Below are 14,930 nucleotides of genomic sequence, written 5' to 3'. Positions count from 1 at the left end.
TTGTTACTGTCAAATTCTCTATGTAAAGTAAATTTGTAAAATAAGTGTCCCATTTGAATGTCAGTTCAAGCTTATCAGCATAATATAGTTAAAGCAAAGCATCAATAAATAAAAGAGAACATTAAAGTTCAATTTAATTTAAATTTAAAGGTGCAATTTGTAAGATATTTGCCCTAAAATGTCCAAAAACCACTAGGCCAGTGTTATATGTTTTGTCCAGCTGAATACTATCAATATCTATAATGTTTTCAACTACTTGTAAATCGTGAAAAAATTTCCATTCAAAACATTGACACGGGGCAGTGCAGTTCCATGTCAATGACGTTACTATCCATGTGACCCTTTGTCACCGCCTTTACTGACGTAAAAGTGGTCGAGTTCGAAAAAATAAAATGGCGGCCAACGAAGCGACTGGAGCACAAATTTAGTGTAAATAAAGGTATATTTTCACTTTTTACACCTTTTAATTGCATTTCTAGTGAGAAATTAGTATTGTAGTTTTCAAATATGTGATTAGTTATCACAAAGCTCTCTGTTTATATTTCAAACACGCTGCCTTTGAAGTGCGTCTGAAAGCCTTTCTCTGAGCTGCCTTCAGGCCTCCGAAGTCATTTCCTCATGAGGCAGCGAGGCAACAAGTCACTGCCTTGAGTATCGGATGCAGCCAGTGTCGTGGACAAATGCGGAACTATGCGTTAGACCCCTGTCGGGCTACGCGCTTGCTTATGGACTTATGGATAACTCTTTACCGTGTCCTGCTTTTGTGTCAGCAAAGACCGCTCCCGTAAGCGTACGGGCCAACCAAACGACCCAAGAAGAGTTTGGAACAAAATGAGAGAAAGATTGAGGATCAATTTGGTGTTGCATTATCTGGATAAAGAGAGCTTTGCGACAACATTTAACTAGACAGAGACTCTGATCCTGCTTGTGTTTTACGCGATGGGTGAGTTGTTTTGATGCGTAACCCTTTAAAAAAACGTATGCTATTATATTGATCACAACATTAGTGTGTAGATTGTAATCAGCGCGTCTTCCCGCGGACGATATGCACATCAATAGGTATTGTACAGCAATATAAATGGTAATTTTAAGACACTTCACAATAAGATTTGTACTGTCAATACATTATGTGAAAAATCATTGTAGATTGTAAGTTGAAAACTTAATTCTGTGCTGTGTTAACCATCGAATTTGGACTAATACTGTAACATCTTGACTAACAATTTCGTTTTGAACATCACATATAAACTTACATAATGAAATAAATGGTGTCATCAAACACAACATTTATAAGACTTGATTACCTTATCCGTCAATGTGATTTCTCGTTCGCGTCTGATTGATGGCCATCAGCGGTTGAGTTAAAGACTACAAATCCCATAATTCCACGCTGTTTCAGAGTGTCATTAAACAACGTCCTTGTTATTGATTTGATCACATTTGAGAACTGTAAATGTAGAACATTAGCCTATTAAAATGATTTAGCTTAATGTTTTTTTATTTCTTAGCGGTTGCACCCCTTGACTTTTTGGTTGCACCACCTGACCTCTGCAAATAATTTACATTCAACAGACTTGGATTCTGGTATAAACTTTTATCTGTGATATCAAATTCATAAATATACAATTAAAATGTGTATGATAAAATAGCATTTTTTCTAGTTTTACATTGGTTGTACCACCTGACATAGAGGCCGTTTCTCAAATGGAAGGATGCATCCTACAGAGGTCGCATTTGCAGGCCGCACGTCATCTTATTTCGGAATATACATTATTTATTTATTATATTTTATTCTTATTACGAATAATTAGTTAAGTGAAATAAACCAGGCTTAATAATGATGCATACAGTCTGCATATGCGACCTCGGGATGATGAAGCCTTCCGTTTGAGAAACGTCCAAAAAGTGTACCAGCCTACCCATTACATTAAAATAGCTATTTTTTTCAGTATTTGAGAAAACAACTGTCAATCAGCCATAAAATAATGCCAAAGAATCTCTGAATTTTTTAAGCTGCTACTTTGTACGGACAGTTGCACGCCTGCCATTTTACAATACACAAACATGCATTTATAGTTAAAAAAAATACAGAAAACAAATTTAAACTAAATAGATTTAATAGAATAAAGTGAAACATGTTATAAATCCATCAAGTATTTTTTATAGCACATAATGCTTCCCAACAAAAATATGCATGTCTGTTTTGTAAACTCCCATATCACAAGGCTTTAGCTCATTTCCTGTTCCCCTTCACGCACCCCAATAGGTTACTAAAGGGTACACACACGTGTTAAGAGAGGGGAGGAGCCAGGGGTTTGCATAAAAAGACACTGCTTAGCTGACCACACTGCAGGAAGTACAATCCAACAAAGGTTTAGGAGATCCATTCAAAGAGTCTGAACAACCTTGAAAACAGAGAAGTTCAAATAAAGAAACAGAGAGGGAGAAAATGAAGGACGGTATTCGAGGCCATGTGCCACAGACTATTGTGTCTATGCTGAAGATCAAGACTGAATGTATTCGTGTGTTCCTGGCAGAGACCCTCTGCACGTACAGCATGATGGTAAGGGGGTCTTTAATTCTCGTTCATTAAAATTTGAATCATGACTTTTGAATCATCTGCATTTTTTACAATTGAACAATTGTCATTAAGTGATCATACCAAGTTTGCCAAGCAGTTCAATAGAACTGTTGAGTTTTGCTTGAATTCTGGAATCGGTTTGTTCACCAAATTAACTTATTCAACAAATGAAGCATTATACACGCACGCATGCACACACGAGTGGTCAGCAGAAATAACGTTTGAGTCAGACCATGTGCTATCTAAATCCTATTTTTAGAAACATTGGCTAGTATCACGTTATTGTCATATGATATTGGGGATACCAAAATAAAATAAAAATTGTAGATAAATCAAGCCCACCTTACATTTTTTAACCTGTTTCACTCTAACATATGCTGGCTTCAACAAAGCGTTGGGTAAAACACAAACATTTTAATGGTTAAATTTAACCCTATGTTTGTGTCCCTTTTTGGCCCAACGCTGGGTTGAAAATGACCCAGCATATTTTAGTGTTTACTCAGAAATAATACACTCGAAAATGCTGGGTTGTTTCAAATATCCACAAACGGGTGAAACAACCCAGCACAGGATAATTTAGTGGTTGGTTTTTACATATTTTACACAACCATGAGTTAAAACAACTAAAGGCACACTCCACTTCTTTTGAAAATATGCAAATTTTCCAGCTCCTCTAGAGTTAAATATTTGATTTTTGCCGTTTTGGGGTCCATTCGGCCGATCTCCGGGTCCGGCGGTACCACTTCCAGCACAGCTCAGCACAACCCATTGAATCTGACTAGACCACCAGCATTGCGCAAATTTTTTTTTCCAATTTAAAGCTTGACCCTTCCGCAGCCACACCATGCACCAAGACCGACAGAAAATTAAAAGTTGCGATTTTCTACTAAGGGGACTATATTTTCAGGCACTACGTAATATCATTGTGCCTCCTGCAACCATCCCAACAAACATAGGTCGGACGGCAACGTCGTCTCCCTGGGCAAAAGGGGTCGCCGCAGGACTGAACAAATGTTGTACTATTGGTCCGAAATCAACGTCGTCTCCCCGTCCAAAATTAGTGGCGGCTGGACGGCACAAATGCACAACATGTCCTAAAATGCATTTAAATACGCTTGTATACATTTGTATATGTCTATATTTGTCTGAGGTTGCGTGTATTTAAAATTTTATGTACGGGTTTTATGTATTAACGTCCAGAAGAGGACATTTTTAGACATGCACGGGCCATGCAGAAAAGACGTCGTTTTCATTTTGGAACCATTTTTAACCATGATGGGACATGACGGAGGGACGTATTTTCAATGGTAATCGGATGTCCAAATGTTTGCTGGGATGTTACAGCAGCAAAGTCCTTGATTATTACGCCAGAATGAGAGTATAGTTCATAGCCATATCTGCCTAGAAAATCACAACTTTTAACTTTCTGTCGGTCTCAGCACACGATGCAACCACAGAAGAGTCAAGTTTTAAATAGGACAAATATCCAAACTCTTTGGTTATTTTTTAGCGCAATGCTAATGGTCTAATCGGATTCAATGTATCATGCCAAGCCATGCCAAAAGTGCCAGCGCCAGACCCGGAGATCAGCTGAATGGACTCCAAAACTGTAAAAGTCAAATGTTCTTCTAGGGGAGCTGGAAAATGAGCATATTTTTTTTCTTAAAAGTGGAGTGTCCCTTTAAAGTGCACTTAAACACTGGCTCTGACTTTCCTTTTTGGCAAAAACCCTGGGTTACTTTAACCCAGTGTTGAGTCAAAAAGGGACAACCCAGCCGTTGGGATAAATGAACCCAGAAAATGTTTATATTTGACCCAACAATCAGCATTTTAAAACAACCCAGCATAGGCTAAATTACAACCTTATAGGTTTGGCCCTTGACCTGTTGCTGGATTGAAAATAACGCATCATTATTTATTGCTGAAAACTGCTTTTGATTCATCTTAAATTTCAGGTATTTGGTCTTGGGTCTGTAGCACAAGTGGTCACGGGAGATGGTATATTCGGAGAGTATCTCAGCATAAACATAGGCTTTGCACTAGGTGTGGCTATGGGCATGCACGTTGGTGGAAAGGTGTCAGGTAAGACAGCTCCCACATTTTGACCAAGATGACTTTTGCTATATTGCAAGATTCGACAAAAATAACATGTTTTATTCTTTCACACAGGTGCTCATATGAACGCAGCCGTTTCTTTCACGATGTCTGTGTTTGGCCGTTTGCGCTGGAAGATGCTTCCCCTCTATGTTTTCGCTCAGTTTCTGGGTTCCTTCTTGGCTGCGGGGACCGTGTTTGTCATTTACAATGGTGGGCATATACTCATTTCAAAACTTCGAAGTATTGATTTTGCCTGGGTATGTAAAAAAATTTTCTTTGTTCACATCAATACTTTGCTTCATAGATGCTATTTATCATTACTGTGGTGGCAATTTCACTGTGTCTGGTCCCAAAGCAACAGCTGGAATTTTTGCAACATATCCGGCTCCTTACCTCTCAATCTACACCGGATTCCTTGACCAGGTAATTCAATATGGATGTATTATTATGAGCCTAAAAAATTGCTAAAATATTATTTTGATAATAACCATTGAGAGGAGTTTTATTTTTTATATTACCGAAAATAACATAAAATGATGAATATAGAAAAGTAGAATATATTTTTAATCTTACATGTATACTTTGTTTAAAAAAGGTTCTGGGAACTGCCATGCTGTTGCTATGTCTAATGGCTCTGGCTGACCTGAAAAACAAGCCGGTGATACCGGGAGGGGAACCTGTTGGTGTGGGTCTTCTGGTGCTTCTCATTGGGATCTCGCTGGGGAGCAACAGTGGCTATGCCATCAATCCCACACGAGACCTGGGACCAAGAGTCTTTACACTGATGGCAGGTTGGGGCCTTGAGGTTTTCAGGTAAATAGTCAACATTAAGTTATATAAACGTTTTTAGATAAATGTGTATTTGGATTATCACCTGCTTTTTTAGTTTGCCAATAATAGTCCTAACACTTGCTTCTTGTCATGGAAGACTTAAAATCAACAAGTAAAAAACAGGACGTATCGCATTCTAGTTTAAATGAGTGTCAGATAGTAATATCTAAACTTAAAGGGATCACCCAAACATGAAAATAATGTCATAAATAACCCACCCTCTTGTCGTTCCAAACTCACAAGACCTCCGCTCATCCTCGCAACACAGTCCAAGATGTTTCATATCTGTCCGAGAGCTTGTTGACACCCCACTGAAAATCCATGTACGGCACACTGTCCATGTCCAGAAAGGCAACAAAAACATCATCAAAGTAGTCCATGTAACATCAGTGGGTCAGTTAGAATGTGTTGAAGCATCGAAAATACATTTTGGTCTAAAAATAACAAGCATTGTCTTCTCTTCCGCATCCGCCGCGAAGGGCACGCGCGAGACCAAAGCCACGCGACTGCAGTGACGCGGCTGACGTGCTATAAGGTGCGCCCCAGCAGTTTTTTTTGTGCGCCAGGGCTTCGTTTACAGTCTGAGGGAGACGCACGCTGTAAGTTAAAAAAAAAACTTCGCAAACATGTCCGAGGAGGATAACACGTCATCTGCGACACTGCAGCCACGTGACTCTACTCTCGCGCATGCGCCCCACAACAGACGCAGAAGAGAAGACAATGCTGAACAAAGTCAGAATTTTAGGTATCTCTTGTACCAAAATGTATTTTCGATGCTTCAACACATTGACATGGACTACTTGATGATATCCCTATCACCCTTCTGGACATGGACAGTATACAATAAGTAGATTTTCAATGAAGGGCCAACAAGCTCCCGGACCAAACCTAAAACATCTCAAACTGTGTCCCGAAGATGAACGGAGGTCCCACGAGCCTGGAAAGACACGAGGGCGAGTCACCAATGACATTATTTTCATTCTTAAGTGAACTATTCCTTTAAGTATGGCTGCATGGTGTAGTTTAATATAAAATGTGTAGTTACATCATACACTGAAGTCTAACTGATGAATAAAGCAGCTGTAAATTACATACAATTCAAGTTATTCATCTTATTTTACACCTGTATCATTTGAGACAACATAATTGGCATTAATGGAAAAAAACAACTAGAATTATTTACAGTATATCCATAAATCAACAGTAAATTACATTATTTCTCTCCAGGGCAGGCAATGGCTGGTGGTGGGTACCTGTGGTGGCACCTTTATTCGGAGGAGTGCTCGGGGCTTTAATCTACACAGCATTTGTAGAGCTACACCACCCCGATCACAGTAGCACAGAGGCGTTGTCTACAGATGATCCTGCATGTGTTCCTCTGGAAAAATACAACAACGGGAGTACAGAGATATGTATATGAGAATTTCACTCTGAGACTGGATAAGTTCAGTATTGGGACCATTAAAATGAAGGTTTCCAGGCATATCATGAGAAACAGATATTTGGCGAGGCCAAGTTTCTCAGTGAATGTAAATCTGGGGTGCATGTTTTTATGGAGCTATAAAGGAATAAGCTATTGAAAAACCAGGACTCCGGACTGCCAAAAGTCTGATTTTTTTTAATAAATATCAAGCGTACAACACTTCAGTCAACATGTTCGTATGCATATCTCATAGGCTTTTGGCAGTGTGATGAAGTCATCGCTTATTCACTCCGTGTCTTCCCGAGACCCCCTGGCCTTTAGTTGTGGCTGAAACCTGTGCTTGTTTCTTTTTGGGGGTGGGTGGTTTGGTTTTGCCATTGAACGCCTTGGCCGGGTCCAGTTTGTTCAGTACAGAATCATTGGTTGCATCTGGATGGGCGTCTACGTGGAACGTAAGGGGTTGGTAGAGGGCGGCCCACTGCTGTATAAAAAGATCAGCAGAGTCATTGTTCAATGACATCTAGTTTGGTATGTATTTTATTCACTTGTAGAGTAAAATCAAATGCTGTTATTATTAGATGCAGGCAATTAAATGTGTTTTAACAGGTCACTTAAAGCACCGCGGAGAAAGAAATGGGGACTCAAATTGATCCATTGGGAATTAAGTGGATTGTAGGAAGTGGGTGTTTTTTACCGTAATGGAATAAGAATTGAATAATAAGTAAGCTTGGTGATATCATCAGTAACATGTATAGGTCATAAACAATAAGAAAAGAAATGTATATGAGGACAGTAACTCAATTCATGTTCACTTTAGGTCATAAAAAGAGGATGTTGCATATTGCTTGTGTTATTTTCTTATATATTAAAAAGCCATATTTTGCAAATACAACATTTTACATTTTTGCGATTATTTGTATCTGTTTTGACTGAATGTAAAATAAATCAGAGTTTCACTGTATATTGTATCTGACTGCAAATATAAATGTTGACACCAAACCCCAAACTTTTTTCAACATAACTCCAAGAAAACCCTTGCTGATTTAATGGACTCTCACCTTAGCTTGTGGACTACGGCCATATGGTGTGAAATTATACTGCCATTCAGGAAGCCCCAGATGAGTGATCATAAGCCGGTAGTAAGCAGTGAACGAGGGGGTGAGATAATGCCAGAAAAGTGATCGGTCCAAAAACCATACCTCACACTGCTGGGCCGTTACACCTGAACAGTACCAGCCAGCAGGCACAGGTTACATTATATATTTTTGATACCATTTTATACAATATACTGTTTTATGGATTATATATATATAAAATCTATACCTGGAGTGCAGCCCTTGTAAACCAAGCAGGCTTTGCCATTACCATTGCACGGGTCCAGCTCAAATATTCGACTGCGAGAATCAAAATGAGGTGGATCTGGAGCATTGGATTCTAAAAAGAGAAATTCACTTTCAGTGTCGTCTTTAATTGACATATTCATGCAATTGTTACTGAACCATAAGCTGTGCCACTAAAGTACTCCACAACCTAAATAAAAAAAATCTCACCTTCTATATCATCATCAAAGTCAAGGTCAGCTAAAGTAGGTGCATTGGGGAGGGAATACACATTTGACTGCAGCAGAGGGCGTAGCTGAGCAATACTGTTAATTACCATGCAACCCACAGAGACAACTTTATCTGTAAGATACAAAGCATATAGTTTGCAAAAGCATATAGTACTCTTCCGAGGGGCGCATATTCAAAATATGTGTTCAGAGTGTCTTGTGTGTTGCTCGTCATTTCAAAATATGTGTTGTGTCATTTAAACCATGTGCATCATCCGTCTTGTCAAAATAAGTGCCTGCTGCACGTGCGTCGAAAGAGTTTATGATAAAAGAGACGCTCACGTTCACAAAATACTCACAAGACATTAACTTAACATTAAACTCTGATTATAGATTAAAGGCGGGGTGGATGATTTTTGAAAACACTTTGGGAAAGGGAGTTGAGCAGAGTACCAAAACACACTTCTAGCCAATCATCAGTAAGGGGTATGTCTAGTTTAGTATGTCTACAAACCGACATCGTTGCCTGGGTTGCATATGTGTGGGTCTATCAAAAGAAGGTCCAGATTCTATTGGGGTAGGGGCGTGTTTTTTTCAGGTGATTTCAAATGTCAACGTTGGCTTTCAGAGATCATGCACCCCGCCTTTAAGTGAGTATTTGGCTAACGTGAGCATCTCTTTTAATTATAAACCCATTCGAAGCGTATGCAGCAAGCATGTTTTTTGACATGTTGCGTGATGCACATAGGTTCACATGATGCGCCGAACACATATATTGACAAACGTGACGGGCTTAATACATTTATTTGACGAGCTTTGCATCATGCGCCTTCGAAAAAAGTCACTGGCCGCCACTCGTACAACATCATCCATTGGGTTCGCTTTTTTTCGGATGCATTGATGTAACTTCCACTGAAACAGGAAGTTAGGGCAGGGCATTTAAGTGGCCCCTCCCATTTTAAAATAGCCAATAGTGTTTAGTTTATTTCACATTCTCGATTCTAATGAGAGGCTGAAGTGCAGAATGATGTCATTAAAATTGTTGATCCCTATTGGCGGAAGTGAGAGACTGAGTTTTAAATCCTTAAATCTTACATCTAAATGCAAGTATTCTTCCAACCAACATATTTATATTAAGAGGGAAAATATTTCAAATTTGATTTAATTGGTACTTTAAAAGCTCAACTAAGGGGTTATTTTATATTCTTTATTTATATTTATTTTATTTGGTCTTTTTCTGTGTATTGTAGTGTAGAATGCCTAAGCATCATAACAAGCATTTTAATGTGCAAATTGTCCCTTACATCTGTACACATGACAAATAAACTTGAAACTTAACTTACTTAAAATCAGGACACCAAAAGCCATAAAAACATAAAGTTATCAAAACTTTAATGGGGTAAGAGATAAGTGCTTGCATCAGTCTTCTCACCTTCCAGCTTGGAGTTCCAGGTAAGTGTGAACCCATCGGTTGTGAGATAGAAATCTCTCAGATCTTCAGGCAAAGTACAGTTGTTTTTCTGGAGAACGCACAATGTAACACATTTGGTGTAAACAAACCCATATCAAAGGTCTGCTCTGAAAACATGCTGTTGTTTATATATCTTCAAACCTGCTCCCAGGAGAGAAGGTATCGTTTTTCTGCTGGTGCTTTCTCTGCAAATCGTACATCTTGCACACCCGGAATGTTCTCTATTAAAAATGATATATATATATATATAAATAGAAGAATAATTCAAATGACATTTATACATATGTAGATGTAAGGGAAACAGGCACATCCCATTTTGAAGTAGGCTGGCGGAAATGCTTACATCAACGCAGCCCCATATGGCAAACCAAGCTACAACATACAATTTGGATTATTATTTACGTTAAACAGTATGCACTCACCTAAAACCCGGGTAATACCAAGGGTGAGTTTTTCCACAAATCCTTTAAACGTCCTGTCATCGCTTGCATCCTCCATCGTGACATACAAAACCATGCATTTGATACACTGTGCACGCAGTCACGCCGACCCGACGGATGCTGAGGTTACCAAGTACGCTGAACCAAAACATTGCAGCTCTCAGCTCCTATTGGCCGGGAAGATGACAGACGGGTAATTTAACCAATAGCGGGTCACAGCTTGCGAAGATTAACCAATCGCACGTACCAGCAAGAAAAAGAGGAGGGGCGACACGTCGTAATTCTATTTAAAATATTTTATTTATTATTAGATAAGCACTATGGATAGGCTATAATGCAGTGAAGATTAAGCATATATAGATATAACAGAGATATACAGATGCTGAGGAAAAATTACAGAAAGAAAGTACAAAGAATATGACTTTAGAACAGCTAATAGCTACTGACTAATAAATATCTTGGAAGAAATATAATAAAGTTATCATAAAGAAACAGTAAATTATAACATATTTAAAAAATGACTACGTATACTTCACTCCAGTTCAGTAAGTGGCGGTAATGCATCAGAATTTGGCTTGCCAACCGCCAATAATCTCACAAGAAGAAGAAGCGAATGAGAAGAGGAGGGGCGCTGTCACGTGACGTTATCTGGAAGTGGCGGTAGTTTCAGTATGGCGGTTGTTGCTAAGGGCGTTCATAGCAATGGATTTTACTGGGTTCATGACAGTATCCTTTACATTTCTTTGCCTTTTGTTGTTTATATGTGTGTAAAAATGATTTAAATCATGCCTTGGCATACTACCTCGTGTTTAGGAAGTAACGTAACACATATTTTTCAAGACGGCCACTTGTGTAACAGAGGTTTGGGCTCGTCTTAGCTTGTTAACGGATTTTCATTGTCTGCTTAACTTGTATTGTACTAATCTGTAGTTGTAAGTACAATAAGCAGCAGTTGCACTACACTGATCTGTTTTTGTACAATTTTAATCTTTAATTTGTTCACATTACAAAACACTACAACGAACTTCTAACGTTACTTCTGAAATGTGCTTCATTAGTTTGATTAACTGTTTGTTAGTTTGGAGAATTCTCAGTTTAATTCCTCAGATTCACAGCTTTTCTAACATCATTGTCAAATGAAAAAAGAATGGCCAAGCGTTTTGTTGTGTGTTTATAACATAGACAAAAATAGATGTACTGTTGTTTTCACAGTAAGTTAGTGGTGCAGTTGCCATCATAAATGTGCAACAGTGTCGTCTTGGTTCTCTTCCTAATTTCATACGGGCCCAGGTTAATATATACGTAACATTACATTTTAACTGAAAGGCAGGCATGTGATTTTAGCCTAGTATTGTGTTTTGACCCATATGTTACGTAGATATGTTGTTTTCTGCTTTTTTCTTTAACTTGCCCAGAATCAGATGAGGAGCAGCCCATGGTTTCTGTTACAGGTGAGATATTGACACACATCTATCTACTCACCTAGTATCATGTATGACATTTGAAAACAGTCTCTACATTCGTCTCATAGGGATGAATCGAAACACAGGTTTAAAGTTTGGCTCAGCAAATAATACAGAGGGAAAGATCAAAAGGAAATCTAGCAGTTTACATGTGTCAACGCAAAACTCGGAGACAGCCATGGGAAAATCTCCAGTTCAGAAGTCTATCTCTACTGAAACCAAATATAAACTTATTACACCTGCACATGAACCAGCCCTGGCATCCCTCACCTCAGGCCAGGTGAGCATATTAACAAATATTCATTCTTTTATAAGTTCCTTCTTTTACTGCCATTTCTCACATTTATGCATAATTCACAGTACAAATCAGAGGTTTGAACACACTTGCTCATACTATTTTTCACAATACATTTTTATAAACCTATTAAATTACACAAATGCACTTGTGTGAATTTGTAGTGAATTGTGTTTTTTGTAGGAATATAGGGGAGAGCAAGGCACAACCTAACGCTTTTTGGTTTTGGCTCAATTATTCAAAATATATTTGACCCAGTATGTAATAATCATACTACAGTTTCACAAATCAAATTCTGACTTAATGAGCTGCAAAGTCTGATTTTAGCCATTCATTTCATTATGATTTCAATCTTTGATGTGACCTTATTCAATCAACAATAAAGATATGAACAAAAATAAATTTGACACGATTTTTGATAAGACAGACACATTTATTTTGTTGGCAACCAGCAATCATTCGTGTGTAGCCTATTTAAAACAACGGCAAGAATTACGCTAACGTTAGCGATATCGTAAGTGCTGAGGGGTTAGTTGTAACACAGTGTTACAATTAACCCCGCTGGGTCAAAAAGTGTTCAAGCCCACCAAAAAAGTTGCTAAGAGCTTCAGACATATTTCAAAACGATGCAATGTTTTTGTCAACAAGAGACTGATTAATATGACATAACATTGGATTAGGTATCTTACACACCCAATTTAGAAATCGAAAAAAAAAACATATGATGAAAAAATGTACTTACAGTTGTGTTCAAAATTATTCAACCCCCAATGCTGTTAAGGGTTTTAGGGAATTTAGTGTACATTTGTAATTGTATTCAGAATGAAATCCTACAATGACTTCTTAAAGAACCATATGCAAGTAAAATGACATCAATTGGTTTTGTAATATAGTGTAAATGTTTCTTTTGTGAATTCTTCATTGACACAATTATTCAACCCCTTAAAGAACTACCACTCTGAAGAACAGAGGTTCATTAAGTGTTTTCAATCAGGTATTGAAAACACCTATGAATGTCAGGGAACAGCAATAAAGCCTAATAAGCACCAATTAGGCAGCTTTAAAATGACTGTGATACTCAACTCCTTCTAAACATTTACTGGTGGGGTTACAAACATGGTGAAGTCAAAAGAATGGTACAGGAAGACAAGAGAAGGGGTGATTAATCTTCACAGGAAGGGCAATGGCTATAAGAAGATTGCAAAGATGTTAAACATACCAAGAGACACCATAGGAAGCATCATTCGCAAATTCAAGGCAAAGGGCACTGTTGAAACGCTTCCTGGTCGTGGCAGAAAAAAGATGCTAACTGTGACTGCTGTGCGCTATCTGAAGCGTAGAGTGGAACAAAGTCCCCGTGTGACTGCTGAGGAACTGAGAAAAGATTTGTCAGATGTGGGTACTGAAGTTTCTGCTCAGACAATACGGCGCACCCTGCGTACTGAAGGCCTCCATGCCAGAACTCCCAGGCGCACCCCCTTGCTGTCTCCAAAGAATAAGAAGAGTCGACTGCAGTATGCCAAAAGTCATGTGGACAAACCACAGAAGTTTTGGGATAGTGTTCTGTGGAAAATTAGCACTGTTTGGGCCCATGGATCAACGCTATGTTTGGAGGAGGAAAAACAAGGCCTATGAAGAAAAGAACACCTTGCCTACTGTGAAGCATGGTGGGGGGTCAATCATGCTTTGGGGCTGTTTTGCTTCTGCAGGTACAGGGAAACTTCAGCGTGTGCAAGGTACCATGAATTCTCTTCAGTACCAGGAGATATTGGATGACAATGTGTTGCAGTCCGTCACAAACCTGAGGCTTGGGAGACGTTGGACCTTTCAACAGGACAATGATCCCAAGCATACCTCCAAATCCACTAGAGCATGGTTGCAGAAAAAAGGCTAGAACATTTTGAAGTGGCCATCGCAGTCACCAGACTTAAATCCGATTGAGAACCTCTGGTGGGACTTAAAGAAAGCAGTTGCAGTGCGCAAGCCTAAGAATGTGACTGAACTGGAGGCTTTTGCCCATGATGAATGGGCGAAGATACCCGTAGATTGCTGCAAGACACTTATGTCAAGCTATGCTTCACGTTTAAAAGCTGTTTTAACTGTAAAAGGATGTTGTACTAAGTACTAAGATTGAATGTCACTTGGGGGTTGAATAAAACTGAAAATGATGTGAGCACAGAAAAGACATTTGTGGTTATTTCATGATAAATGTTATGTTATATTTGTCTGACCTACACATGCCTCTTTGATGTAATTGTAAGCAGGATGACTGAATGATCAAAATCAATGCCAAACCGGCCAAAACAATCAATTTCAGTTGGGGTTGAATAATTTTGAACACAACTGTACATGCCACCAAACACTCGTTCATTAATAACTCTCTGGAAAAACATTATACATTTCCAATAATTTGTGGGAGATCGTCTTTTGGCAGCGTGAAAAAAATTCCCCCCCAAAAAACGCCTTGTGCAACAATGTAAACAGTTCGTGTTACAACTAACCCCGCGTTAGTTTTTGCCCCACGCACCCCTACTTATAAAACAGTTCTGAAGAAGCTCCCATGCATGCTAGGCACTTTTTGGCTGCTTTAACTCATCGATAATAAAAAACGTTTCTTAATAAAAATAAAACGTATGTGACCCTGGACCACAAACCCATTTGTAAGTTTTTTTTTTTCAAAATTGAAATTTATAAATTATCTGAAAGCTGAATAAATGACATTTTGAAATCTGTAATCTGAGGATATAAAAAAAACTAAATGTGAAAATCGCTTTTAAAGT

At 38.6% G+C, this 14,930-nt stretch overlaps 3 protein-coding genes across 7 annotated transcripts in view; 2 read left to right on the top strand and 1 right to left on the bottom strand.

The window, feature by feature from the left end:
• The first annotated feature begins 2,309 nt into the window (after positions 1-2,309).
• On the top strand, positions 2,310-7,893 carry aqp7 (aquaporin 7). The gene is made up of 6 exons (XM_055180381.2): positions 2,310-2,563; positions 4,537-4,663; positions 4,751-4,888; positions 4,983-5,101; positions 5,274-5,491; positions 6,737-7,893. Exons 1-6 carry the CDS (start codon positions 2,450-2,452, stop codon positions 6,927-6,929), a joined length of 909 nt encoding a protein of 302 aa, XP_055036356.2. The 5' UTR covers positions 2,310-2,449; the 3' UTR covers positions 6,930-7,893.
• tpgs2 (tubulin polyglutamylase complex subunit 2) lies at positions 7,108-10,515 on the bottom strand. Its single transcript, XM_055180383.2, has 7 exons — positions 10,375-10,515; positions 10,094-10,173; positions 9,914-10,001; positions 8,483-8,614; positions 8,256-8,366; positions 7,991-8,154; positions 7,108-7,413 (listed from the first exon to the last, which is right to left on the bottom strand). The coding sequence occupies exons 1-7, from the start codon at positions 10,466-10,468 to the stop codon at positions 7,207-7,209; spliced, it is 876 nt and encodes a 291-aa protein (XP_055036358.2). The 5' UTR covers positions 10,469-10,515; the 3' UTR covers positions 7,108-7,206.
• Positions 10,498-14,930, top strand: part of kiaa1328 (KIAA1328 ortholog) — a 31,471-nt gene continuing 27,038 nt past the window's right edge. For 2 of the 5 annotated variants that reach the window (XM_055180375.2, XM_055180374.2), the window contains exons 1-4: positions 10,498-10,585; positions 10,934-11,118; positions 11,808-11,843; positions 11,924-12,135. In XM_055180375.2, the coding sequence (XP_055036350.2) occupies positions 11,064-11,118; positions 11,808-11,843; positions 11,924-12,135 (303 nt within the window). In that variant the 5' untranslated portion in view covers positions 10,498-10,585; positions 10,934-11,063. The remainder of the gene's footprint in view (positions 10,586-10,933; positions 11,119-11,807; positions 11,844-11,923; positions 12,136-14,930) is intronic. The other 3 variants (XM_055180372.2, XM_055180370.2, XM_055180371.2) reach the window with 3 other exon arrangements.

This window comes from Misgurnus anguillicaudatus, chromosome 9 (assembly GCF_027580225.2).
Source record: "Misgurnus anguillicaudatus chromosome 9, ASM2758022v2, whole genome shotgun sequence".
Lineage (NCBI taxonomy): Eukaryota > Metazoa > Chordata > Actinopteri > Cypriniformes > Cobitidae > Misgurnus > Misgurnus anguillicaudatus.
Note: the sequence above shows the minus strand (reverse complement) of the source record. Positions and strands in the feature narration are given on the sequence as shown.

Excerpts from the sequence above, each read along its gene's own strand:
- tpgs2 (XM_055180383.2), bottom strand. The coding sequence starts at position 10,468 with ATGGTTTTGTATGTCACGATGGAGGATGCAAGCGATGACAGGACGTTT. Across the intron at positions 10,002-10,093 it reads ACCTTCTCTCCTGGGAGCAG|AAAAACAACTGTACTTTGCC; the intron begins GTTTGAAGATAT and ends TGCGTTCTCCAG. Across the intron at positions 7,414-7,990 it reads GCCGTAGTCCACAAGCTAAG|CAGTGGGCCGCCCTCTACCA; the intron begins GTGAGAGTCCAT and ends CTTTTTATACAG.
- aqp7 (XM_055180381.2), top strand. The coding sequence starts at position 2,450 with ATGAAGGACGGTATTCGAGGCCATGTGCCACAGACTATTGTGTCTATG. Across the intron at positions 4,664-4,750 it reads CGTTGGTGGAAAGGTGTCAG|GTGCTCATATGAACGCAGCC; the intron begins GTAAGACAGCTC and ends TCTTTCACACAG. Across the intron at positions 4,889-4,982 it reads CGTGTTTGTCATTTACAATG|ATGCTATTTATCATTACTGT; the intron begins GTGGGCATATAC and ends TTTGCTTCATAG.